Genomic DNA, 27,533 nt, shown 5'->3' with positions numbered 1-27,533 from the left:
CAAAGGATTCTGACTGCCGGCGGCCAGGTAGACCGCGGTGTCTCCAGCCGGTCACAGCTCCCCTGCCTCTTTGAAGCTGGGACATTACACAGCACGGTCAAGTACAGTGTCCATACTGTCATGGTTGGGTAATCACCAAAGCGTCTCACAAAGATCTTCCATTGTTTACTCTCAGCTGTGGCCAACGGTCAGCCCCGACAGCTCTCTGTCCATCCCTCGTGCTCACCCTCTCCGACATATGTGATCTCTACTGTGGAGATTCCTCATGGCAAATGCATCTGGTGAACCATGGAGCTGAATGTCCAAGCAATGTGGTTAAGGTCCAGATTTAGCAGATTTAAATTCAAATGTGGTTAAGGTCCAGATTTCGCAGATTTAAATTTTTTAAAAAAAATTCTTTTATGCTACAATGGAGAAGTGCAACAGAATCCTAATGGGGTTGATAAAGAAAAAAAAATTCTTCTATAAAATTTAATCACCCACGATAGCTTAGAATTAGAAAAAAAAAAGATTCTCAGCAAAAGAAGTATAAAACCTGAAGTGCTATTTATCCTCCAGTTTATGGCCTGCAGGCTGCAGAACCGGCATGTGCAAGGAGCTGCAGCCCGGACAGAGCTCGTGGCATTGATCGGTCTGGGCTCTGACTCTGACGGGAGAGGAATGAGTTTCACATGGCTGCAAAGATGGTGAATGCTCCCAGCATTATTTTTAGCACTGATAAATAATACAGAAAAATCCTCCGTCCTTCCCTCTATTTGCTAAATAACTACGATGCTTTCCTCTGTGGGTTTGGTGCATTTTTCAAAAACAGTTCAGCGATGCCAGGCATAAAAGACATCCAAAATATCACCCATCAGGAGATTTCAGCCCAGCAGATCTATGGGCGTGTGGGTGTGCCCAGGAGTAATCTCACCACCTCGCTGCATTCCCAGGCTCTGCTGCCCTGAGCTCCACTCTTTAAATTGTATGTTTGTTTTTATGTGTTGGCTTTTATGCTTGGTAAGTTATAACCCTGTAGGGGCAAACCCTAAACCCCATTTAAAAAAAATCAAATTACTTTATACCCTGAGTGCATTCTGCAAATAAAATCGATACCCAGAAGCTTCCTGTGGATTTATAGAAGCTTAGGAGGAAGGCACAAAGAGCCACAAACTCTGTTTCAGACAATGGACACAATTTCTGGTTAATCTTTCCTGGTGAATGTTTTTCATGTGAGATACCTCCAAATGACTTATCATGTCATTTCATTTTATGTAACGTTCCTCCTCCTCCTCCTTCCTCCTCCCCCTCCCCCCCTCCCCCTTCCTCCTCCTCCTCCTCCCCCTTCACCTCCTCCTCCCCCTTCCTCCTCCTCCTCCTCCCCCTTCCTCCTCCTCCTCTTCCCCCTTCCTCTTCCTCCTCCTCCCCCTTCCTCCTCCTTCTCCCCCTTTCCTTCCTCCTCCTCCTCCTCCTCCTCCTCCTCCTCCTCCTCCTCCTCCTCCTCCTCCTCCTCCACCGCCATGGAGCTCAGCTCATTTTGGCTTCTATTGTAGCATGGCCTTCTGTTGGAATGTGGGTTCTAAGATCATAATACCCAGAGCAGAAGTTGATGGTTTCATCACGTTTCAAACTAGCTCCAAAAGAACTCTCTGAATGGCTGTTTTCAAACATATTCCCATGGCTAGGTTTGAGAGAGTCCTTTTTTTTTTTTGCAGAATTATTTCCTACTGAAAATTACAACTTGAATCAGATTTCAGGTGCCTAAAGGAGTAAGAGGCAATGGCGAAGGGTGTCTGTCTCTGGTTCTGCCGCTTGGTTGCTGGGTGATTTTGGACACATTAGTTATCTTCTTGAAGACCCCATTGGTGATAATTTTGCTGGTTAGCTTTGCCTTTTTTTTCAACCCAACTCCTGGTCAATGTGTCATAGCCTGTTATATTACTTTTCTGTGTTTAGTCTGTTTCTTAGGAGCTGTTACCATCCTTTACTATGCTCATAGGACGCTTTCCTGTTTCTTTTCACCATCCCCATCTTTCTTGTCAGGCAGAGCTGTGTAGTTCCCAGATTCCACCCCTCATACATCATGCTTCTGCTGCCTATGGTGGCCAGTGGGCCAGGCTCTGACATACATGGGTAAAACAGCTACCCTCAAGGAGAAAAGGGAAAGCAGTTGGCTTGTAGTGTTGGATGACAGATCAAAGGAGAGCAATTCTTTTCTTTTGGTCAACCCTGTCCTAAACCCTCAACACCAAAATATGTAAGTACAACATATGTATATATATATATATATATATATATATATATGTAATTAATTCAGCATCCTGCATAAGGAATAATTTGATGGATAATATCTGCAAAGAAACTTTGTGGGGATAAAGGCAAATACAACTCTCTATTTACTTACACATATAACACCTCCTACCACAAACCAAGTAGTTCTGATAATTTTTGTTGACTTTTCACTTGGTCGGAACCAGGGAGCAGTGACCATATGCTGACAAGATTCCTCTCCTCAGTTATGGCAGCTTTGCTTTTCTCATAATGCTATCGTTTATAATGCGTGACGTTTTCATTTTATCTATTTCTTTAAGTGTTTTGAACATTTTACTCTTATAATGAATTCTTAGGATATCCTGTTAGATAAAGGACCCTGAATGCTATAATCAGAATGTTAATTTCTTAAAAATATCCATTTAACAACACTTTGCACAGATGCACGTACAAATGAGAACTCAAGGGTGTGCACACAAGCAAATGTGGTTCCAGATGGACACATTTACTCAATTCAGCAGAAAGGTATTTTTACATTTCTGAAAACAATGGGTGGTCTAAAATACTTTCATGCAATATGGACTAGAAGCCCCCGTCACATGGTAAGTCAACACCTTCTTTATCTCTGGGTTGGGTGGCACGGCTCTAATAAAGGGTGGGACTCACCCATTCTTTAAAAAAATAACTTTCTTCAAGATAAAAGAAACTCTCCTATTCAAGTTAAGGAAAACTCAAAGTTTTTTTTATGTAATTAATTACATAAAGTTCACACCTAGGAGGTGTGGTGAAATTAATAGCAATTAAGTCAAAAGTAGCAAACTATAAATATTACCTGCAGGAAAGAGCAAAGACTGAAGCCCTGTGGAAAAAACCTGTTAGTCAATTAGCCAGAGAGAGCTGATGTACAAATTCTCCAGGGTGAGTATATGTGCAATGTGTGTTTGTCAAAAAGTAGCTGGATGTGACAAAGCTATATTTATTTTCATTCTGTCTGCCTTCTTAGAAATAATTTCCTGATTTCTGAACACGTGTTTAAAGGTTAGGAGCATATTGAGAATGCTTACAAAAAAAAATGAAATACAACTTCCATTTTGGTATAAGACACATTTCAATACATTAATAAGACAAGTGTAAATGCACATATTTAATTAGCCTTTTATATTTTAATTGGGAGAATGACTTTCATTGTATGTGTAAAGTACTTTTCTGGCGTGTACAACTGCAGAAATATGCAATAATTGTTATGTGCCATATGAGTTTTTGCCTAACAATAATATACCTAGTTTTTTTTTTTTCAGATACCAGCTATTTGCTGGTCATCTTTTAAAACTTATTTGTGTTTTTTAAAAATACAGCCGATATAATTACCAAAATTAATTACAAATATAAACAATAGAATAATTTTTTTGGTTTTTTTTGCTTCTAGTCTTTGATCTATTTTTAATTTTTCTTCCCTCTCCCTTATTTGTATTCATTTCGATGCTATCAATTTGTTTCTCTATTACTGTTATTTTTGCAATTTTCTGGTTTCTTCAGAGCTTGCCCGGTTCTCTTTGATCTGCTTCCCTTCAAGCCTTATTTTGGGTGCTGTTTTTCATGTCCTATAAAAAATGTTGTTTTGCCCCCTCTTCACTCTCTTCTTTTGATTTAACTCTATCTTTTTAGAACAAGACTGAACTCCAGCTTTGAGCGAACAGGTAAATGTTTTTACAAGTGAAAAATCCTAAGAATGCTTGGCTTTCTGCTGAGGAGCAGAAATGGTTGAGAGAATGCTTCAAAGACCCTCAAGAACAAAGGAGTTTCTCTGAGACCAGGAACAAATTCACCCATTCCTCCTGCCCTATCTGTGCCAAGAGATAGGAGCTAATGGCAGAACAGGCCTGTCTTATGAGAGTAGCCAAGTGGGCTTCGAAACAAACATCTCCTTGACATAATAAGGGGAAAACATACTGTTTATCTCTTTAATAACCGTCTTGAGGAAAATTAATGTTCCTTTGTCCTTTGTACCGAACAGTAATTGGATTGTGTGTTTCATTTCTATCTGGACAAAGGCCAGGATATTGAAATACTTTTCAATATTAGATTTTCTAGTTTAAAAAATTAGATTTTATTGGCATTCTCTTTCCGAGATTTCTTCATTAAAAGCTTCATTAAACATAAATCTCCTTTTATGCAGCAGAAATCAAAAATTATCCGGAGGAGGTCATTTAAAAAGTCTTGTGGAAGGGCAGGGCGAAGCTTTTTACTGGTGGCTTGTCTTTTTCCAGGGATGCACTAATGGCTGACTTTGTCTGGATAGGTCCAATCTTAATTACAGGGGAGCTTAAAGTTTGGTGACAAGTTGCTGGGTTCCAGAGTGCTCCTTGCAATGGGGAGGATGCTTCAACAGTCTTGGTTCTTTCTGTGGTATCACACCCTAAAGCCCTTTTCTTCCTGGGAGATCTGAAGTCATGGGGGGGGAGGGGGAGGGAGGAGGGGAGGGGAGGGGAAGGGGAGGGGAGGGGGAGGGGGAGAGGACTGACTCCCATCCAGAGGAGGCGGAGTTCTCAGCTACTGTGCTGAGAAACCCAACTGGCCACTCGTGTGCTCTCATGGTGGCTTTGGAGCAGGGACAAACGCACAAGGGAGTGCCAGAGATTCCATTTGCCCAGCTTAAAACTGCCTCCTACTTCTCACTCCCTGAAAGTGTTGGATGGACTCCCCTCTCAACCCTGTAAAACATTGCTTTCTGGGAAGAGCTTATGCCAGCTCAGTTTGACCCTCCGTCTCTTGACACTTTTTCTTTTTTTTTGGCTCACTTTTTCTGAGGAAAGAGAGATAATTAAATGGTTTGGTTTGAAAGGTCTTCCCCACTGAGCCGCAAGCCTCATGTAAAACAAAAATAAACAAATACAATAGGAAATGGCACTAAGGGCTCATCACCATAAAGAATGAGACTATCAGAATGGAAAACAAAGGTCAAGACGTCCATGTTAAAAGCCTACAACGTGGGAAAATTAATTTGTGGTAATGAAAAATGGAGTGTCCAGGATTTATCAAAAAAATATTTTCTACCAAAGGAGAAAATAACAGAAAAACCTAGTTGTCACGTAAACTTGTTTCTTCCCTAGGCTGCGTGTCCAGGAATCTTGAGTTTCTTCCTAGAAACTCCTGGTTGGGGACACTGCTTCTTGGGCAGACTGCTGGGCCCAGTTACTGTGTAACCGGTCTCTTGAGCTAAACATGTCAAACATGGTACTCCTGAGAGTTCCATGCTCACTACCCAGCAATTCCTACAAGCAATGCCCATGCTAATAGCAAGAACTCCATTCTAGCCCGGCTCAGACCTCACAGCCAATCTGTCAGCAGCTCATGTCAGCTCAACCTTCAAGAGATGACTAGAATCCATCTGCTTCTCACCACAGCTGCCCCACTAACAGCTACCAAGCTACCACTGCTGCTATCTCCTTGTGGGCCTCTCCTGTGGCCTGGCCCGTACAATCTATTCTTTTGTGGCAGTCAGGAATAATTCTACAGCACTCCGGGGGTGAGCCTATGAAGTTTCATTCCTTTGGGAACAGAATCCAAGGTCTTAGAATATCTGCATTTCTCCCTCATCACCTCTCCTAAATGCCACTTCCTGCAGTTCTTCCTTTCTGTTCCTTCACTAGACCTCTTGATTCATGCTAGGAATAATGTCCTCTACCTCAGGACCCGAGACATGCCTGTGCCTATATGGTATATACTTCATTTTCTTCAGATGTTTTCTTAAATATGGAGAGTGTTCTTTTATGAAGACCCTATCAGGACCTATGGATGCCAGTTCAGGTCAAAGACCAATGTAGACATGATAGCAGTGCAAACGGTCTGGCTGAGTGCTGTGTATTTCACCAAGCCCTTCAACATTCTGTGCATTTAAAACAACGATAGAAGCAAGCTTTGCAAATGGATATCATTATCCATGTTTCACAGTGAGGCACCAAAGTTCAAAAACAGCCTCCCTTGTTCAAGGTCATAGAGTGAAAGAGACTTCTAGGATCAGGAGCAAGTATATGCTTTATTCTGGTCTTGGTGCCTCAGAACAAGTGCTTTTCCTTCTCTCCATTAAAGGTTATTATATAATAAAAATAATATTAATGACTGAAATGGCTGGAATGACAGCAGCTACACTATAGACTACTGTGTGGAAAGCACTTTACAGTCACTCATTGTATAGAATCCTCATAGTTAAGGGCTCTTACTGGCAGTTTGGAGAGTTAGGGAGACTGAGTCAGTGGCAGGACAGATCGCCAGCAACAATGGCAGAGCCAGGATTCATACTTAGGTAGCTGGCCTCTAGGTTGGTTCTAAACCAGTACCTACATGTCTGCTTTGCTAGACATTGCAGAATTGGAGAGAAGGAAGGGAGGTTTCAAGTTGGGTAATTAGAGACCAACTGCATTTGCTAAAGAGTTTTTGAAGACATATGTTGTTGAAGAAATACCATCTTTAAATTGAGGTTAAGTGTGAACATTTTCGACGTAATTGGCGAGCGTCAGAAGCTGTCAGCCAGTGAAGAAGGGGTTTGTGCTTCCTGAAATAGACCAGGGCCGCCATCTTTCCTAAGGTGGGTATTTTGTCTTACCCAGCATGCACAGTGCCTAGGGCAGATCCACTTCCCCTTGGGTGGCGGCTTGCCCCTCTCCACTCTGGGCCCCTGCAGGCAGAGGAGAGAGCTTGCCTTGCTCACCTGGGGTGATTGTAGGCGATCTGCCTGAACTCCTCGTTCCAATTGGGCCTCCCATAGAAGGTTTTCTGCCGCAGGCCTGTAATCGCATCTGTGCTTCCATCCCAGTGTAAAGCGATGTGAATAGCCTAAAATAAGATTTGCGGTATCAGATGCCACTTAGTTAAACAAAAAAAGGAACCATCTATAAATACTGGATGAAACACTTTGCTCATTTGTAGATTTAATACAAATTGTTTCTGTGAGGCTGGAAATGCACTGTTGGCTGATAATTGCCAGCAATGCTCACCTGTCTCCCAACTGGCCTTATGGGAATGAAGGAACTCCCTCCACGTAGTAAGTATGGGATGGTATGAGCCTCGAGGAATGTCTTTCTTTGAAAGAACAAGAGGCATATAATAAATGTGGTTAAGGATACACAATGTGAAACAGCTTCCTTTTCCTTGCTGTCAAACCTGTCAAAACTGAGCATGTACCTGCTGTCCTTGTACACCTGTGATTAAAGCCCAGGGATTTGCGAAGGCAAATGTCCAGAAGGCAGCTGGACTTCACAGTTACACCTGTTTACTGGGTTGAAGCCATTTGATTTTCTGTCCTTAGAGGACTGGCAGGACCCCTGCCCTGCCCCCCAGATACTAACGTCCATGAATACTCAGGTATTTTGTATAAAATGATGTAATATTTGCATATTACGGACACACATCCTCCCATATATCTTAAATCCAATAGGATTATCTAGCACACATGATCATGCAATGTAAACACCATGCAAACAGTCTCTACATAAATGACAAGGGGAGGCAGGTGCTGTGGTGCACACCCGTAATCCTAGCTACTCAGAAGGTTGAGAGCTGAGGATCATGATTTAAAGCTAGCAGGGAAGTCAGAGAGACTCTTATCTCCAATAGAGTACTCAAAAACATAAAATAAAATAAAAGGCCAGAAGTGGAGCTATGGCTCAAGTGGTAGACTGCTAGCCTTGAGCAAAAGAAGCTTCAAGAAATATGTATGGCAGAGAGGGTCTGGTGTCTGGTTGGAGCTCTGTGCCCAACTGTTTGTCTGTACATAAAATGAATCCATGCAGGTATCATGTGACTAGTGGTCACTAAGTAAGAGCCTGGGGCCTATGAACGCTGCGGAGCATGTCTTAGGCTTTCATCGTGTGCTGAGCTGCTGGCGAATTCTTGTAACTCCCTTCTTATTTTGTACTGGAGGTTATGTGTCCCACACCACCCTGAGAGTCTCTGTCAGCTCTTCTCTCCTTTTTTGAGCCTTGGCCGGTCAATTTGCTACTATTGCTTATCCCGACGGTTTGGGTAACAGACCATGGGGGCGACTCCTGCTCTTTCCTGCTGAGAGACTGATTTGCCTACATGCCTTGTGCATCATCTAAGGAGCAGCCACGGCCAGGCACAGGTAAAACAATGGATGTTGTCCTGAAGTGGGAGGAGACAATGGTAAAGTGGTATTTTCCGAAATCCAGGCCCCAGGAAGTTGCTGTCAGGTCAATCAGACCCAGGTAGCGGCCTTATTCTTGGAAAAGCATTTGGGAAGAGGACTCCATACAAAGACAGGTTTTAGAAGATGGCAGAAGGCTTGGAGGACGTGTCCAAGAGGGGACCAGTAAACAAAGATGTGGAAGCATAAAAGTGTCCAGCACGAGGGACAAGCAGACATCAGTTAGCCCTGGGCCACGGGAACATGATGGGCCTGCACAGAGCCAGATTGGGTTGGAAAGGGCTATAAAGTACTTGCTAAGAAGTTTGGACATCATTTCATGGGATTAAAAAGGCCTCCCTACTTCTGCTTGTGGTCCTGCCAATCACTGATGTTCAAACATTTGGAATTATATTTGTTCCATATTTCTCAGCCCACTGTTCAATTAATCTCCAAACCCTTTTGATTTGCCCTTCATAATACCTCTTCCATCTGTCCCTTCTGTCCCTGTCATTTTGCCACTTTGAGGTGGTTGAATTCAGTTTAACAATTTCTAAAACAGCCCCTTGCTTGATTTACTGACAGAATGTACCAATTATTTTTCACTTAAATGTTGAGACAAGTGATTTCCTGCCTGAAATTTGGGAATCTAAAGAATTTCTCACATGTCACAGGAAAAAAAAAGGAAGAAGAAGATATCTATTTTAATTTACTTGTATTGAGAAAATAAAATATTTTATGCCCTACTCTTGCTAATGGCAGAGAAAAGAGAAGGCAAGGCTGTGTTGTCTCTTCTAAGGACACCCAGGTCTTAGAACTCCCAAATGCTCAGGAATGGCCCAGTGGGCATGAGCTCAAGGTACCTTCGATGCAGAGGAGTAAGTACACTGCTAGAAATGAAGAGACAGAAACCGAGCCTATCACACCACATGGGGTATCAGTCAAAAAAAATCCCACTTGAATAAGGAAAATGTTTGTTTGGAAAACATAATTAACACTATATAATTCATTAAGATGTTTTAAGCCTAGCTCCCAAGAAACCAGTATTTCAAATTATCCCACAGGATTAAATATTTAAAGGGAACTGCAAATGAGACCATAAAAATTCATAAAGCTACTGAAAATTTGAAGCAAAGTCTTATTCATTTAAAGAAGCACAGAGTCGAATTATAGCAATGTTCTATAAGGGCACATGTGTGTGTGTGTGTGTGTGTGTGTGTGTGTGTGTACGTGTGTGCATGTGTGTGAACACACAGAGCATTCACTTGTAAATATGAGATTAATGCAGATCTCCTGGGCTCACACACATTTCCCTTATAAAACAAATCAATGATAGTGGCTACAGTGCTGATTGGAATATACATTTCATGATTTAGAAACCACTTCATTGTTAGTGCCAATATCTGAGGAGCTAAACTGGATTCAGATGCAATATTCATCAGTTTCATCAGGAATGTAGTTGATGTGTTCATACACATTATTTTTGGAAGAGTCATTTCATTAATCCAGTGCCCTGTGGCCAGGACATCTGCCCTGAAAGAAAAGCATCTTGACCTTGAATGAATAAACACATATGCATAAAATTTCCAAAAACACTGTTAAAAAGAGAGAAATCTATAGAGAAATCATGTATCCTCAATGATTTTGTGTAGATGCCGACATACTTTTCAACACAAAACCATTAATAGAAACATTTGAGAATCCTTTCTGTTGCATTCTGAGCGGCTCAAAGCATAGAACTAGAACCAATTAGGAGCTCAACAGATGATACAACCAGTTAAGAATATTCACTGGGTCAATCAAAATGACAAATGCAAATTTATTGGGAATGTCCAATCTCTGGATTGTCTTCTAATATCTAATCTGTTTATCTTCATCTCTATTCCACATTAAGATTATTGTAGGTCCTTTGATTGTTACAATTTACATAGTTGCTTCTAATTTACTTTTATTTCATTCTCTTTGTTTTCCCCCTAAGAACATTAAAATAATTCTTTTATGCTACTGGGTATTACAGATCTCATTATCGGAACTGGCTCTTCTCACTATTAAGCAAGCCAGTAATAATGCTCATTGTCAGAGGCTTATTGATACCTGATTTTCATCCCAGCCAGTAAGAAATATATGATAACTCAGAAAGTGAGTTTTCCCTTGTTCACTCATCCGTGTTTCCAGTGAGACTAGAAGATCAGCAAACCATTCGAATGCTCTCGCTTCCCGGCAGACCCAGTAGAAATACACCTGTCAAGAAAGAAGGCAGGAGGAATGATCAGTCCTTCTTCCCACAATGCACCCATAATCGCAGACTACTTTATCTCCATTAAATTATTTGAGCCCAAATGGGCACTTCTGCAAAATAACATGCTTTTCTCTGCCAGTGAACAAACTGTCACACTGTGATTTTGGAGGAAAAAAAAAATCACATTGTGTTTGAAAGGAGCCAGCGTGAATGGCGAGAGTCAGGGGCCTGTGGACTGCGCCAAGACTTCCGGACGAGGAACCGCTCACCGCAGTGCTGGCTGTGCTTCAGCTGAACGAGATGAAGAATCGCTCCTTGCTGTGACTTTCAGGACTCCCTAAAGGGCCTGCGCAGCTAGACCAGCCCCCTCCACCGTTACTGATGACCTAAAGCTCGGGATTTCAGCTCTCTTCTCCAGAGACCTGAACGGCTCGGGCACAAATCCACGTCACCAGCCGTGGCCTCTGCAGAAAGATTATGGTCACTGAGGAATCAAGCCACACAGGCCAGAGATTTCCTCTCCTTAGTGTCCAAGAAAGCTGCAGAACTGGGGGCTGGGCTCAAGTGTTGACTATTTAGTGAAATATTGCCCAGAAAGACTTTTTTTTCTTTTTTAAATGTACTCTATTGAGCAAATAGCAGGTGACAAACAGTAGTTTTGGTTTGCTTCATTTTGTGCTTTGAATTGCAGACGATTCCATCTAGAAGAAACTACAGGAGATGAATCTGCTAATTCTTTGGATTATTATTATTATTATTATTATTTTAACATTTCTATCTCCTGCCATCGGTGGTGCTTTCCAGAACCTTCTCTCCAAAGAGAGGTCCCTAGGGCTCAGCCACATCTGTGGGAGGGCTGGTGTTGACTCTAGGCCCTGCCTGGTGTCTCCTAACCTGGAAACATCTCCCAAAGCTTTCCTCCCACTCCCTCTGCCAGCCTGCATCCTGCTCACAATCACAAAATCAGATTTATAGGTGAGATTGAACAAATAGATCACATTCAGGAGGAAAAGAAAATCCACAGCATGTATTTGAAGGCTTAGCATCTTGCCTGTTCTCTTCAGGTTTTCTGTAGGAATTTGTGATACTACTTGTCAGGAAGAACAAATACTGGTTAAAAAAAAAAAAAAAGGACCTATCTCTGTCAAGAATTAGAGGCTGTATATATATATTTTTTTTGGTTGGTCGTGGGGCCTGAACTCTGGGCCTGGGCGCTGTCCCTGAGCTCTTCAGCTCAAGGCTAGCACTCTACCACTTGAGCCACAGCGCCACTTCCGGCTTTTTTTCTTTTTGCTTATGTGGTGCTGAGAAATCGAACCCAGGGCCTCATGCATGGAAGGTAAGCGCTCTACCACTGAGTCATCTTCCCAGCCCAGAGGCTGTATTTTTGTTGGACAGCCTCTGATCAAAGGTCACGGAAAATAGTCATCTGAGGACAAATGGTTCTTCTGTCCCTTAGCATGATGTCTAGCCTTCTTGCCCCCTTCTTTCCTGCTCCCCCCTCACACACACAAAAAGTACAATGTCTTCTTTCTGGCTCTCAAACCTTTTTTGGAGATTATGCAGCCCTCCAAGCAGTGGGTTTTCAATTCAGAGCAGAGCCAAGGGTTCCCTCTGATGAGATCCTCCCCCCACCCCCAAGGTCCAGGCAGGAGGATGGACTATCAGGCCCTTCTACTCAATCACTGGTTTCGCAATTACTGGTTTACAAAGGCGGAGCGAGTGTTTGCCATGTGTCATCAGCACGCTACACCATGGACAATAAAAGTGAGTAAGAAAGACAAGTAAAAACAGTCCCCATTATCATGGAGTTTGCATCAGAGAGAGAGAAGAAAGATGAGGCACAAACACCTAGAATACAGAATAAGTCAGATGGTGGTTAAGTGCCGAGCAGAAACATAAAGTGGGCTGGGGAGGGCTGGAGTCCAAGGACATGGGGTGGGAAGAGGACTGGAGTACCAGTCAAGGTACAGGTGATGGAGTCAGGCGAGTAGAGTGCAGAGATCCTGGGCGCCCTGCCCAGGAGACCTATGTGTCTGGAGCTCCCTGGAGTGAGAACAGAAAGGAGATGATAAGGGACACTAGGGCGCCTCCTGCTGAATGAATGGGGGGGGGTCACCACTGGCTTTTACTCTGAAGGAGCTGTGATACCCAGCTGTGGTAGAAAGGAGTGGAAGGGAAGAGTCTGTCGTGAGCTGAGGCCTGGGGAAGGGTCTACTTGGCTGCTGCGTTGACCCTGGGGGTTTGTGGGAGGAAGACTTGGGGCTTAAGGAAGCTGGTTTGATCACTGATGTTGGCAAGGAATACTACTGCCCGCTTTCTTTTCCCTTTCTGAGGCATTCATTCTAGATTCTTCTTCCTTTGTTCCTGGTAGAAATGGAAAATCTGTTGACAAAATTGAACACTGAGGTCCCTTCTACACCCTCTCCCACTTCCTGTCTGATAAGTTGTCTTATCTCAGAACAAACACACACCACTGATTTGTTTATTTCTGATCCTTAAAGGAAAACATCTAAAATACAGCTACACATGAATGATATGCCAAACATTTGTTTAATAAAACTTCCTAATTTTCAAGCCATTTCCAGCCTTCCTCGCTTGGAATTCTCCATGCTTGAATCTTTCTTTTCAAATAGCAACGATGCCTCTCCTTAACTTCCTGGTGACATAGCCGTGTGTTAGTGTTCTTAGGGTTGGCTACGACTCTATATTCTTTGTTTCCTTGTAACAGTTGTGTGAGTTTTTCCTCCATAATTGACTTACGGGTGACACCGGCAGCTTTGGTGCAAGAAACTAAGGAGGAAAAATGGTTAGGCCCAGTAGAAGTGCTTCCAGCAGAAAAAGAAAAAAAAAAAGACTTTGAACAGAAGAAAGAGGTATTTACGGCGTCGCTTTCATCTTTTCAATGGTGGGGGACGCTCCCCGTGAAGGGACACAGGATTTCCACCTCTCTATTTCACCGGCAGAAAGGCCCTGGTCCATGGTATGACAAGCGTTCCAGACAATAGGCAGCAATGCTATGATCTGTGCGTTCCAACCCTCACCCCACTTTAGTCTCCAAAATAAAGGAAACCCTAAAATCTGAAAGCATGGCTTTCAGAATTCTGCAGCAGATATCAGAGGCCCCAAAATACCTCAGGTTACTTTTAAAGATTTTTATTAAACAGAAAGTCATCCTCGGTAAGATAAAGTTCTGAATTTCCACCGTAACAAAAGTTACCCCGCATTCCTATGGAGACAGCACATGGGACTCTGCAATGAGGGTCTCTCTGTAGCGGGCCCGGCTCGGCACAGCCCTATATTGGGACTTTGTTCCCAGGTAGTGATGACCAGACCCAACTCAGCGATGTCTGCCTTGGGAAGCCCAGTGGGAGCTTGCAGTGCTGCGCTTGCCCCGCATGTCACAGCTCATTCCCAGCATCTCCAAAGACTGAGAGTTCCTCATTAGCTCATGGAGATCATGGGGATCTGGAGTCAGGAGGAAATGGAGCCATGCCCCTCCTCCTTCTCCTCCTCTTCCTCTGTGTGTGTGTGTGTGTGTGTGTGTGTGTGTGTGTGTGTGTGTGTGTGTGTGTGTATCTGACAGAGAGAGAAACAGAGAGACAGAGAGAGACAGAGAGAAGAACTGGGGTTTGAACTCAGGGCCAGGGAGCAGTCCCTTAACTCTTACTCAAGGCTAGTGCTCTACCACTTGAGCTATAGGTCCACTTCTGGCTTTTTGGTGGTTAACTATGGATAAGAGTTTCATAGGCTATTCTGCCAGGGCTGGTTTTGAACTGTGATCCTCAGATTCAGCTTCCTGAGTAGCCAGGATTACAGGCATGGGTGACTGGTACCTGGCTGTGCAACTTCTTGATAAAAAGAATTATAGAAAATTAAAAAAAAAGAATAAGCTGCTGATGTATTTTATTGCTAGGGCTCACGGATTCTTCAATCTGGACGTAGTACTCCCTGGCTGTTTTATCTCTAAAGCTGGGAGAGGCATCCACAGATGCAGGTAGAGGATACTACATAAAGAGGTAGTTCTTTATATCCCCAATTGGGAAAACAGTGGGTATGTCCTTATTTATGTTTCAGAACCACTGCAAAGAGGGAGTGTCCATAAGACACAGATGTAGGATGAAGCATGACATGCTCATCACATACTCTTTGTTACTTATTCTGTGGAAGCAGGGCAGGATATTTAAATTGAGCCCAGATTATCATACGTGGAAAATGCCCCTAAACACAGAACAACTCTCGAGATTCTGAAGGGGTATGGCTTACTGAAACATTTAGCCAACGTCTGACAGACGCGTGAAGTGCTGAGGAGATGGGAAGATGGTTGCTGCTGAGGATATTCTTCTCACTGCTCTTTGTGAAAACAACATACAACAAGGGCGAGGAGCTGATCTTGTGAGAGGGACCTGGCTTGGTCTGTGCTTTGCTGCTCACTCCTGGAGTATAGAGGTGGTGGCTACTGAGTGAGATAAGGCAAGGCCAGAGTTGGGTTCATCTAGCACTGGTCTCCAAATGGGAATTTCAGCACTGACTTTAATGACTTAGTCCGTAGAGAAGATCCCTTTCCTAAGGCAAGTGAACTCTGGGCCTTGTGTGCACTGAACCCAAGGGCAGGCTTTTTACTGGAAGCCTCAGTGTTTCCACCTGGGCCTCAAGCATGAAGGAACGGGCCCGTGGCTGCCGTGGGAACTCCCTCCCGACGGGCAGCCCAGCTCTGTGTCCCACCTAGCACAAAAGATACAGAATGAGCAGAAGCTTGACACCAGCATGGGCCCAGACACTGCAGAGGGACTCATCACTACGCTCCATAAAAGAACGTTCTCTCTGAAAGGATACAGAACTGTGCACCATCTTTAGAAGATGTACTACATCCCCAATAAAGGGCTGTGATTAGTGTCCTCGTTTTTATTTTGTTATGATTATCCTGGTCATCCTGGATGAATTGAACAGCATCCAAGAAACAAATACAAGAAAAAAAATATTTCTTCTTATCGAGAAGTCCCCTGAGGGTGTAAAGGCTCTGGTTTCTAAGCAGCAAAATAGTAAGATGGCTCTACACCACCGCAGAGTAGTTTTTATCCTTTAGTTTCTCAAAGCCATTATCCTCAGTGTTAACTATTTCATGACACTATTTCTCCTTTGCCTTGTGGCTGAGGACTTTTGTGTCTGCTCCAATGGCAGTCTATAACCATTGCTGGACAGCTGAAGAATTCAGAACTAGTAGGATGATTAAATAGATTGTGAGCTAGCCATGGTATGGAGTAGAATAAAAGTCACTGAATAAAGTGAAATAGATCATTAGGTGTTGACCCTGACAGTATTCTAAGCCACGTTATAATGGAACCCAAAGCCAATTTGTAATCTCTCTCTTTCTCTCTCTGTCCACAGCACACTTACGTGTAGATGCGCACACCTACACATTGTCAAAAGACCTCCTGTATAAGTGCATACATCTATGAATGTAAAGGCATTGTGAGGAATGGAAAGAGACCACTCACTTGCTTTCTGAGGGACCAAGATGGGGAGAGGTTAGATTGGCAGAGGGATAGAAATGAAGGGAGGATTTTATTCAAGAGTTTACCATGGAGATGGTAATCACTAATAGCTTATGTGGCTAATAAACCAAGATACTGACAGTATTAAGATCAGCTACCTTCCATAGGGCAACAGTAAGTCCTCATGGGGTCCTGAAGGTACTTGAGGTCACCTAATGAACGAGGGTAGGCCTGTGTCCTTAGGACAAGCGAATGTGGCCCCTCACCCAGCTCAATTAATTATGGCGCTCGCTGGCTAGGAGAGATGATCCGTTCTGGGATGGCCAGAGCTCCAGGGCAGGGGGAAAGTGAGAGTAAATAATTTCTCAGAGTAAACCGATTAAATTAAATGCATTTTTCATTCATTAGAAAAGAGAGCGAGCCCTTCTTTGTTTTATTAATATCTTTAAGTAGAGTATGGATTTTTGTCTTCCTTGACCTCTTTCCCTGGTTCCCAATGGCCTTTGCTGTCTGTTTATTTGAATTATCTGTTTATTATATTAGGTTAGGAACCCAAAGGCCATTTGTGCCTGGGACTCGCTATAAATACCCATTACCATGGTTATCTATTATTGAACTGATGACGAGAGACAATTTATGAAGAAATTAGATGATCTCAGTTTTTCTATAATCTATTTTATTGTCGTCTGCAGATTACATATGCAGTTAAGAAAATGAAACACATCTCCTCGCTGGCTGCTCCCTCAGTTCCTTCTACCCGCCGAGATACCAGCGAGAAGGAAAACGTGTAAGCCAATATATTTATGTCAGCAATCCGCCCCCTCCCTTCCCATTCACACACACCTATTTCATTCATCATTTTGACACTTTGCACAAGCAAACTGTCCTACTTTTTTTTCAAGAGCTCTTTTCACAAATTGAGTGTGATGTAGAATTAATCATACTCGTTAGGCAGGAGCCGGAGGACTTTTATGGCTATAGGGCATTCACGCCCCTCAGCAGTGGATTCTGCCATGCTGTATCAGAGAGCCCTCAACCACTGCTCCCCGCCTCCCTTTCCCCTCCCTCAGCCCAGAGGGGGGCACAGGTTCTCATCTGTCTCCAAGTCAGGGAAGTGAACTCTTACTTCAATGTGGAAAAGATCTCGTTAATGCAACACAACATCTCTCCACTTCATTTTCCCCCAGCAAATAATCATCCTTGCTATTCTGCCTCCTTGAGAAGCTTCCTCCTACCTATATCCTTCCCCTCCTTCCCTACTCACTTTTAGATCATGGAAAACAAAAGATAGCAACAAAGAAAACTTAAGATACCAGCTTCAAATAGAAAGTACTGCTTCTGACCTAGTATTAGTTATGCGCTGCGTTTTCCTTACAAGTTTTTTTTTTTTTTTTTTTTAGCATGATACAGCACAGGAAAAAATGTAACGAAAAACTGTTTGAAGTTGTCATCATGGAGCAATATTTTCTTTTCTTTTTTGACTTGCAACTGGAGACTGGTGCATGCAAATGTATGCCTTTATGCCAACCTGCGTTTTACACTTGGAGGAAAATAATCCTAGCTAATTGCAGTTAATCGTTTGCCCTTGAAATTCCAGCTCTGAGCTCCTATGCTGTTTTCCTCTCCTCCTGTTACCAAAGAGAACAATCTGGTAACTGTAGCTCAGACCTGAAAATGTGAAGATATTGGTGGATAAATATGCATTGCTTTGCTCTACTGCACTTTCAAAGTTATATAGATGCTGACGGTTTAGTGGAAGGAATAGTATTTATATCTCAAAAGCATGTGGGCGGCCTGACAAATATTAGTTACATAAGTCTAATGATAGCTGCACATGCATGCTCACAAAGTTGCTTCAAAGGAGAGAAAGTTCCTCAACTTGTCTTTCTGTAGGCAGACTCTCAGGAATTGGGTCTTAAATGTAATTCTCAGCCTAAACTTTCAGTAGCATGAAAACTTCCACTTCTTTCATGAGAGAGCTTTGAAGTGGAAATCAGAAACATGCTCTGGCCCTGAGCAGGTGACCACCCCCAGCTCATGCGCAGACAGTAATGACCACATCCCGAGGAGCATGCTCAAAGAATTCACAGCCGATGAGGGGAAAGTGAGTATGTTGTGAATCTTAATACAAGAAGGCACATGATCATGTGATAGCATGTGAGCTGGTTGTTGTAAGTCAGCAAGAGAACTTTCGGGGGTTAGTAGGGGAGGGCCTGGCTCATGGTAGGTGCTGAGCCCCTTCTATAAGTGGGCAGACAGCAGATGGAATGACAGAGCTCAGAGGGCTGAGCAGTCCCTATGAGTCACAACACAGCTTTGCTCTGTGATCCAGACATGGGAAAGGCTGGCTGTTCTGCTTGCTAAACTTACTGCAGTGTAGAGAAAAGAAGATGGGCTCTGCTATTCCCAGGACCTAGATTCAAGTTGAATTCTAACATTTATTAGATTTTTGCTTCAGGTTTCTCAATGAAGTATGAGTGTGTCCTGTGACAATCCAATAAGATGATTTTTTAAAATCATTCGTACAAACTCTGTGGTAGACCCCAGTTTCCTTATCTGTAAAATGGGAATGAGAATGTCAAACACCTTTACAAGATAGCAGGGATGGCGCTTGTGAAATGCCATGCTTCTGCCTCCTTGGTGGTAGATACTAGTAGGAGTACTTGGGATCTACTTGTTCCCAATTGGGCACGGATCTAATATGCCCATCATCGGGGAACGGGAAGCCCCGCCTGGAGAATGACCCTAAGCACTGGTGATGAAGCTTTATTGGGGGTACTGATACTCTGGGGTGAGCAGAATTGAGTTTCTCTGACTAGAAATCACACAGTCTTCCTACCAGTAGGCTATGGGCATCATATCCACTGTGAGTGGCTCTGTCATGGAAAAAAGAAGAAAAGGAGATGGACTTGGGTTTGAATCCTGATTCTGCCTTGTACTACTTGTGCATTTTCAGGAACTTGCTTTTACTCTTTCTAAAGTTTGCTAAACTCCAGTTCCTTCTCTAGAGAAGAGGATTTGCTTATTTTACAACATTAACTAAGATAAAATCAAATAGAAAAGAAAACAGCATCTCAGGACCTCATGAAAATAGTGGTCTGAGAATCATGAAATACTAGGATAGAGGAGAAGTCCTGGAGTCTGGCATCACCCTGGGTCATGGGTAAAGAACGGTTCTGTGGTTAAGTAAGCTTGGAGGGAGGAGTGGACTGAGACTGCATGATGTTCTTTTCTGCAGAGCTGATAGAACAAGCGAGTAGAAAACATAACTCCCTATGAACAGGATGTGAGCGAAGCATTTCTTAGCTCCATCCGAGCACAGATTTCTCTTTAGGAGATAATGTCACAAGATGAATGCTTCAGAGGATGCACACAGGGCATTGTGTGAGCTGAATCTAGCATCTTCTAGCCAGGCGCTGATGGCTCATAGCTGTAATTCCAGCTACTTAGAAAGCTGAGATCTGAGGAGCGCAGTTCAAAGCCAGCCTGGGTAGGAAAGTTCATGAGACTCTTATCTCCAATGAACCACCAGAATAACAGAAGTGGCACTGTGGATCAAAGTGGTAGAGCACTAGCCTTGAGCAAAAGAGCTCAGGAACAGTGCCCAGGCCCCAATTTAAGGCCCCATGACCCAAAAAACCAAACAACCAACCAAATAAATATCCAGAATCTTCTGATGGAGAAGGAACTGCAGCCAAAGGGTGGCAGAGAAGATGTAGCAGGAGAAGACCAGAATTTTAGTTCCTAATGTTTACCCACTTTGTGTGACCATGGACCCATATCTGTGCCTGATACTCATCCTAAGGCATCAGAAAATGCTACACACCAAAGTATGGTGCTTGGCAAGCTAAATACTTTGAGCTAAAGGAGAACTAATATCTTCCTGCCCTTGTACTCCCCCACCTCCAATTTCACCTCCCTTTTCCTCCCAAAAGGCAGGGCAGGGCTTTCTCTGCAATTTTCTTGTCCCAGATTTTCTATAATACAAGTTGCAGGAAGAGAAACTAGAGCTGACCCCACCATCTGGGCCTAGGCACAGTTATCCTGTTTCTGTCTGTTCTTTGTGTCCATTCATCTCCCCTGAATATTATTTATTTTTTCTTTAGAGTTGCCTGCAGCCTCCATCTTTCCCTCCTCCGTGAAGTGGGTGTAAGTTCCAGCCATCTGTCTCTCCTTTGAGTCTTGTGTTTGTGTGGCTCCCATGAGCTTGTACATCCATACATTTGTACACCTTTCCTCCTGTTCATCTGTCTCTTGTCAGTTTGTTGTATGGATGCCAATGACTAAACCTTCTGGAGATGGAAGTTCCTTTTCCCTCAACAGGGTCAAAGTTTGGGATGGAGTTTTTGGATGGGAGAAAGGAAGAAAGAAATCTTAGAGACATCTAGTCAGCAAAGACAAAACAACCAAAGGGAGATTTAAAGTTGGACACCAACATCATCATCAGAGAGCCAACGAATCCCAGTGCTGCGTAGGAGAGGAAGGCGTGGAATTGAACAGTAGCAACCACAGTATTGAGCTAGGGCAGCTGCGGGGAGGGCTGACCGTTAACGTGACTGACAGCTGCCCAGTCACACAGCATTTGCAGCCTGTCCACATTTTATTGAGATGAGCAATTACATGTCCTGTAATGGCAATGAAGCAATAAAATTTATGTCTTGTCATCTTTAACAAGATTAGACATAACCCTTCTCATAAATGTAATACTGAACAGAGATTTTTAAGAACGTAAGTATAGTTAAGGATCCTTGAGTTTATCCCCCATAGTTAATTAACAATCCTCCTCAAGAATTGGTAGTTGATAGACAGAAGGACATTGGACCTTTCACTCCATGCACGGGTGAACTAACGGCTTCCCCATACCTTGCTCAGTCCCGGTGGGTTCCATGACTCACAACATTCGTACCACATGGATTTCAGAAGAGAAGCAAAGGGGGTCACTCCTATTCCCGCTGCCACGCACACACTCACAGAGTAGTGAAACACGTCTGTGAGAGCAGCTCCAAACGGCCCATCCACGGCCAGCCTGCAAGCACACAGAGCAGCCTGAATGACCTTCACATCACCTTGCGCCTCCCTCCTCCTCCCCGACCTGTGCACTGTACAGTGTTGGTGAGTGCATGCTCAAGTGACTGACTGTGAATGTAAAAGTACAGGACATCACCTGCTCTCTCCGGCCACGGCTCACCCCACCCCCACAAGGCCAACTCTGTGGAGGGTTTCTGGGTCCGTGCTTTGGCTCCAAGCACCCTGATGCCCAGTGAGAACCTTTCCTGCAGCCTCTTGCCCCAGCTCCATCCAGGGGCAAAAAGCAGGGGCTTTGAGGGTGGTTTAGATGGCTGGCTGGTTTCTTTCTTTTTCTTTTTCAAATGAAAAGTTCCCTGTTTTCATTTGTTTGGTCACACATGTTTTTGTATGTTTGGAGAATTTTAGTCTCATGGAAGCCGTTTCTTTGGAATAAATACACTTTTTCGGTTCAACTATGTAAGACTCACTAGTTTAGCTGATATAATGCAGAAAATCTGTCATCCAGAGGCCATGGGTTGAGAAGATGCTTTGTCTTGCTTAGAGTAAAATTTTCTTCATAAGGATAAAGCGTGTTCTTTGATTAAATAAGATAGGCTGTAACATGGTTCTTTCTTTGTGGACTGGCTCTGTCTCTTTTCCATCTCTCAGTCTCCCAGATTAACATTTTTCCCCCCCTAAGTATATAGTACCACCTCCTACCACAGGACCTTTGCTTGTCGCCATCTTTTCACTTGCAATACTCTGCCCTAATTTCTCCCTCTCTCTCCTGACATGATTGATAGTTACCCTTTGGTTAGAGCCTATTCAATTTTTATTTCTCTGAGAATTTTCTCTTGGATCTTAGACTAGATCAATCCTCGCCTATGATTTATAGCACAATGTACCCTTTCTTATCATTGTTGTCATCTTCTCCTGTGTATATTTATGTGTGTGTGTGTGTGTATGTGCGTGTGTGCATACTCACACGCATGAGTTAAATTATAGCTGTCTTGATTTTTAACCTACTGGGTCTTTTCAAGTGGGAGGTAGACTTGTCTTTGCTCACTAATGGATCCCGGTACCTTTCTTGCTACCGAGCATGGAGTTATTCAATAACAATTCGTTGAATCAATTGTAAAGGGAATGTTTAAAGTATTTCAGTCAGCTGAATGTCTTAAATAACTATTCCAAAAAGTACACATTTACATATGAACAAAGATATGCTAATTAAAAGGTTTCGAAGTTATTCATAACTTTTCCCAAAGGAGTTCCTGGGGAAGGCACCTGAGGTTGGCCCGTGTGGGTTTTACTATGCGTTCATGAAAGTTCAACTGGGTTTCTTTTTAAATATTCTGTAGTTCAGACTTCCTAATAATTCAAATGAACTCTCCTCAAGTTAATCTTAATTAATAAGCCATTATTACATATTGATATATGGAAATGGAGGAATAAAAATAAAAGGTCATTAACCACAAATGGTGGTATCTTAGGCCCACTGTAGATGATTTTTACAAATAATCAGATAAAGGAAATTGGGAGAGGGAGAGAGAAACAAAGACTGCCTGTGAATTAAAATGTATTAGTGTTGATTATTTTTATAATTAGTCATCATCGGGATTTACTTGACCCCAATTTTAAAATAATATCAATTAAATCCAAAGGAGAATTCTATCACAAAACCCACAGAAATACCTGAAAACATTTGATATATTTAGGGTTGAGATTCCTTTTTCCTGTTTTGCGGAAAAGTGATTGTAGTCTGATGATATTAAGCTGCAGGGCCACTAGTTCTATTTTGGGGCAGTGTGAGATGGTTTTTTTTTCCTCATGAATAACTGAACTTTGTATCTTCTGAGAAACTCCCAGGAGGTCAGTTATGGAAAGAGATACTCTGTGTGTTTGTGTGTGTGTGTGTGTGTGTGTGTGTGGGTGTGCATAGCAACATTCTTGAGATTAGGCATTTACATTGCATTATGATCCTTGAAATTCAGCTACATTGCTTACTTCTTTCTATCAAAAAAAAAAGGAGGAAAGGTCTCAGTGGAATAGTTTGCTGATTTGGGTTTTCTACTGAAGTTCTCAAGGCAGTACTGATGCCTTGCATAGATGGTAGAAGTAGGAATCTCTTGACGCCTCTTTTGAAATTCTTTTAAAAGTTGTTCTCACATTTCTTGTGTGTGTGTGTGGGGGGGTATGTGTGTGTGTCCTTGATTTTTCTGGAGTTCTAAACATAAGCTTCCTGTGCACTTGGGTGGTCCTGTAGTCTGAGACTTAGGACTTGGCCTTGGGCCCATGTTTACTGATATGGGCCAAGAACTGGTCATTCACACTGGGATTTTGGTCATGTCCTTAGGCCTTTTCATATGGCGATATTGCGGGCTGAATGATGGATGATATCTCCTGGTTAACATGCGAGTTTACTTGGAAATAGGGTTGCAGAGATAAAAAAAAATGAAGTTAAGATATGGCTATATGAAACAGTGTGGGCCCTGAATGCCCAATATTTTTAGCAGAAAGCATCCTTCTTCTGAAGACCAACCTTTACAAATACAATCTGTGACAGAAAAGAGCTCAGAGTTGTCTGACTCATGGCAGGCTGCACATAATTAGACAGGAGCTGCTTTTGGAACTGGAAAGCAAACTGTTCTTTCTCTCTGGATCATCGCCTACTTTTGTTGAACATTTGTTTTTTTTTTCTTTTACAGAAATGTACTTGCTTCTCCTGAATGTCTCCTAAAGTATACATATTATGTAGATTTTTACATTTTTTTAAAAAAAGACTGAAACTTACAACCTAGCATGAAGAAACTGCCAAATTTGGTCAAATATCCATGCATCCAAGTATTTCACTATTTGCAATATTGCAACTGAGACATAAAAATGAGAAGGGTAGCTGGGTGCTGGTTGCTCATGCCTGTAATTATAGCTATTCAGGAGGCTGAGATCTGAGGACCATGGTTCAAAGCCAGCCTGGGTAGGAAACACTGTGAAACTCTTATCTCCACCAAAAGGCCCAAATTGGAGCTGTAGATCACCTGGTAGAGCATTAGCATTGAGCACAAAAGCTCTAAGACAGCGGTCAGGCCCTGAATTCAAGCCTGACTGGTGGGGGGAGTGGGGCAGAAGGAGGGAGAGGTGGTTCTAACCTTGGCAGGCTGCAAAGATCTTTGAGAGCTGATCCCTCAGTCCCAAAGGCCTTCAATAAAGCTCCTGTCCAGTCTCCTGCTGCCCGGATGTGCACACTGAAGAAGTCCTCTTGCGGGGCTGAGGTGAGCGTGAAGGGATGCCATTCCAGTGGGGAGATGGCTGGGCACTGGATGAAGATGTATTGTCCTGGCGCCATCTTGAAATCACGCTTCTTCATGTGAAGTTCGAGGACTGCTGATGGGTGACTTATCACCTACAGGAAAGCAAGGCAGCTGCTGGTTATTTTTTATTTAGAGTAAGAAAAACTCAGTCTTTATTTCATTCCATTAATTTTAACTCAGTTGTGTTTTTTACTTTTAGCTATAACTTCCAGAGACAATTGGCTATGAGTGGCCAATAATTGCTGCTACCACTTTCATGCCTGGATTTGTTTTTTTTGTTTTTTTGTTTTTGGGTCTGGTCGTGGGGCCTGAACTCTGGGCCTGGGTGCTGTCCCTCAGCTCTTCAGCTCAAGGCTAGTGCTCTACCACTTGAGCCACATCATGCCTGGATTTGTAACTTGAGCAAGAATGAAGTTCATTCATTGAGTCACCATACCCATGTGCAATGTGGTACCCAAGATGAGATTCTATCCCTCAAATGACCAAGCTTTCTATAGCCCATTTAGCCAGTTTCAGGAGATATATGCTGGTCTATATGTGTATCACTTAATTATTATATGAGTCTCTGTGAATTAACCCCAGTATTTCTTCATGGTGAGCGGACAACCATCTTCTAACTCACTGGGAATGGGCTCTGAGATACAGATGTACAAGAGCTCCACAGGTTTTAGGAAACTTTTTTCCTGGCTAGTTGTTTATCCAAAGAAAGCACTAATTTTCCTCTGTAGACTTCCATCTTGTTTTCTGAAAAAGCTTCCATGTCTCTGTGTCTTCTCTTAGGGGCAAGAGGCACAAGAGAGGAACATCTAACATCTCCATCCTGCCATATTACTTTTCCACTCAGAAGAACATTTTAATCTTTAGTTCTAGGCTTCTCCCCCTTCTGGTAGTTGTTCTAACACTGCTCTTAAATGGTTTCCCTAGTAACAGTTCTAGGTGTCCACACATTTTCTAGCCTGGCTTTTGATGCAGGCTGGTATCTTTCTGTACTTAAACACAATAATATCGAGTCACATGAATGCAGAATATGACTTTCTATATATCTACTTTTATGAAGACAGTATTTTGTTAAAATTGTATTGGAAAATACAAGTGCCATTAGTAGTTTAGGGCTGGTAAGCAGAGAGCTGCTTCTTATACATTTAAAAAGTTGGGGGTAGTAGTGGAGGGCTTGTTGTTTTTGGTTGTTGTTGTTATCCTAGATAAACATTCTTCTTCTGTCTATTCCTGTCTTCTTCCATTGTGATGTAAAAACCAAAGAGCCACAGGAACAAATATCAACATGGAGCAATGCTACCATGTATATCTTTCCTCTCCATGGTGACCCCCCACTATGTGTTTTTATGTGGTATAGGAGTTATTACTTTGCGCAATGCAAAGCATTTTCACTTCTACCTCTTTTCCCCTCTCAGAGAGAAGCCGGGACAAAGAGGAATACTGATAACTCCAGCTCTCTATTTCAAACCTTGAACAGAAGTCTGTGTACTGGTCGGTAGCCCTGATCCCTGCCGTCACTAAAATTAGTCACTCTACAAAGATGCTCAGGATACAAGCAATTATTAGAACAGAAGATGAGCCTCTAAATTACAGACCGTTCTGCAATAAAAATGGCAAATTAAAAATTTGGGCTAATAAAAATTTTTCATCTGCACTCAGGCTTTTATTCAGACATAAAGCTACATGCATACCTTGGTGATGACAACTTCTTGTTGAAATCGCCAGAGCCTAATTATTCTTTCACATGCATACAAGACCACAGGGCCTAAAACCCATTTCCAGGCCTGCAGAGAGCAGCAGAGAGAGAAAGGAGAAGGAAATGAAAACGGATTCCAAATATTTTCAATTTGAACCAAATCGATACATAACATGATGGGGTTTAGACATTTTCCTTTAACTTGGGTCCAGTTATCAACAACAAAGATGTCTCCTTGTATTAAATACTATAACATTCAATTACTTCTTGAAGCCTACAAGCTTATTTAAGAGATTAAACTCTCCTATATTGGTTTTTATGCTTACTTGATCAATGATGCCTTTATGTAATTAGAAATAATTGAATTTGCAAAGAAATAAGAAAGCAGATTGATGTTTATGTTATATATGATAGGATCGTAAATGCTCCCCAACTCAGCCAAAGTTAAAGGCTTATAAAACAGCTGTACTCAGTGAACACAGGACATGAAAAATTAAATTAAAAAACATGTTTCAAGTCGTTTTTTTCAGTGCATCAGAACTGAGGCATCTGTGAGTTCCTACCCTCCATGTACCCTACATACAGGAATCCCCCAGTGTTTGGTGAAATATGAAATTATTTTTTTCTTGTCAGTCCTGGGGCTTGAACTCAGGGCCTGGGAGCTGTCCCTGAACTTTTCTGCTCAAATCTAGCACTCTGTCACTTTGAGCCACAGCAGCACTTCTGGTTTTCTGGTGGTTAATTAGAGATCGGAGTCTCACAGACATTCCTGCCTGGGCTGGCTTTTAACTATGATCTTCAGATCTCAGCCTCCTGAGTAGCTAGAATTACAGGCAGTGAGCCACCAGTGCCTGGTAACAGTGAAAATCTTCATGCTCCATAAATCAGTTACTATGCCCTCCTTCCAAAGTGTACTCTGCATTAGCCCTGGCCAGCAGCATGCTCTCATACCAGGCGCTATGACAATACAAGATGACTTCCTCTAGTAAAGGGGACGAATGGGACCTCAAAATACTTAAAAACCTAAATTTGGTCTGATCTGCAGCAATCCCACGAGGCATATGATATTCCCTTTATTCCCTGGAAGAGGAAACTAAGGCTCAGGAAGAGCAAATCACTCTTCTAGGACCATCAAAAGACTAAGGTATTCAGGTGAGATGTGAACTCAGACATGTCTGTCCACCTGGGCTTTGTTCTCAGGATTTCAGGCTACCTCTCTGGAACACTTACATTCTGCAAAAAGAACCATGTTTCTTTCTTTACAACACAAACTTTGGTCCTAAGGCTTATGTTATAAAACATTACACACTCAGGAACCATTGAATGTTAGGATGTCAGGGGTTCTTGGATATCTAGCATCATTCTTAGAGAAAACTCTTCCCTGCTGGGAACAGGTTGA

General features: G+C 42.7%; 1 protein-coding gene across 5 annotated transcripts in view; it reads right to left on the bottom strand.

Annotated features, from left to right (window-relative positions):
- Nox3 (NADPH oxidase 3) overlaps nt 1–27,533 on the bottom strand; it is a 564,487-nt gene that overhangs the window by 6,278 nt on the left and 530,676 nt on the right. For all 5 annotated transcript variants that reach the window (XM_070010780.1, XM_070010781.1, XM_070010779.1 and 2 more), the window contains 5 exons: nt 26,130–26,222; nt 24,280–24,533; nt 20,990–21,152; nt 10,487–10,633; nt 6,959–7,083 (listed from right to left, as the gene is read on the bottom strand). In XM_070010780.1, coding sequence (XP_069866881.1) covers nt 6,959–7,083; nt 10,487–10,633; nt 20,990–21,152; nt 24,280–24,533; nt 26,130–26,222 — 782 coding nt within the window. The remainder of the gene's footprint in view (nt 1–6,958; nt 7,084–10,486; nt 10,634–20,989; nt 21,153–24,279; nt 24,534–26,129; nt 26,223–27,533) is intronic.

This window comes from Dipodomys merriami, unplaced genomic scaffold (genome assembly GCF_024711535.1).
Source record: "Dipodomys merriami isolate MVZ:Mamm:240054 unplaced genomic scaffold, mDipMer1.0.p SCAF_8, whole genome shotgun sequence".
In the NCBI taxonomy this organism is placed as follows: domain Eukaryota; kingdom Metazoa; phylum Chordata; class Mammalia; order Rodentia; family Heteromyidae; genus Dipodomys; species Dipodomys merriami.
The sequence above is the reverse complement of the archived record's forward strand: the minus strand, read 5'-3'. Positions and strand labels throughout refer to the sequence as shown.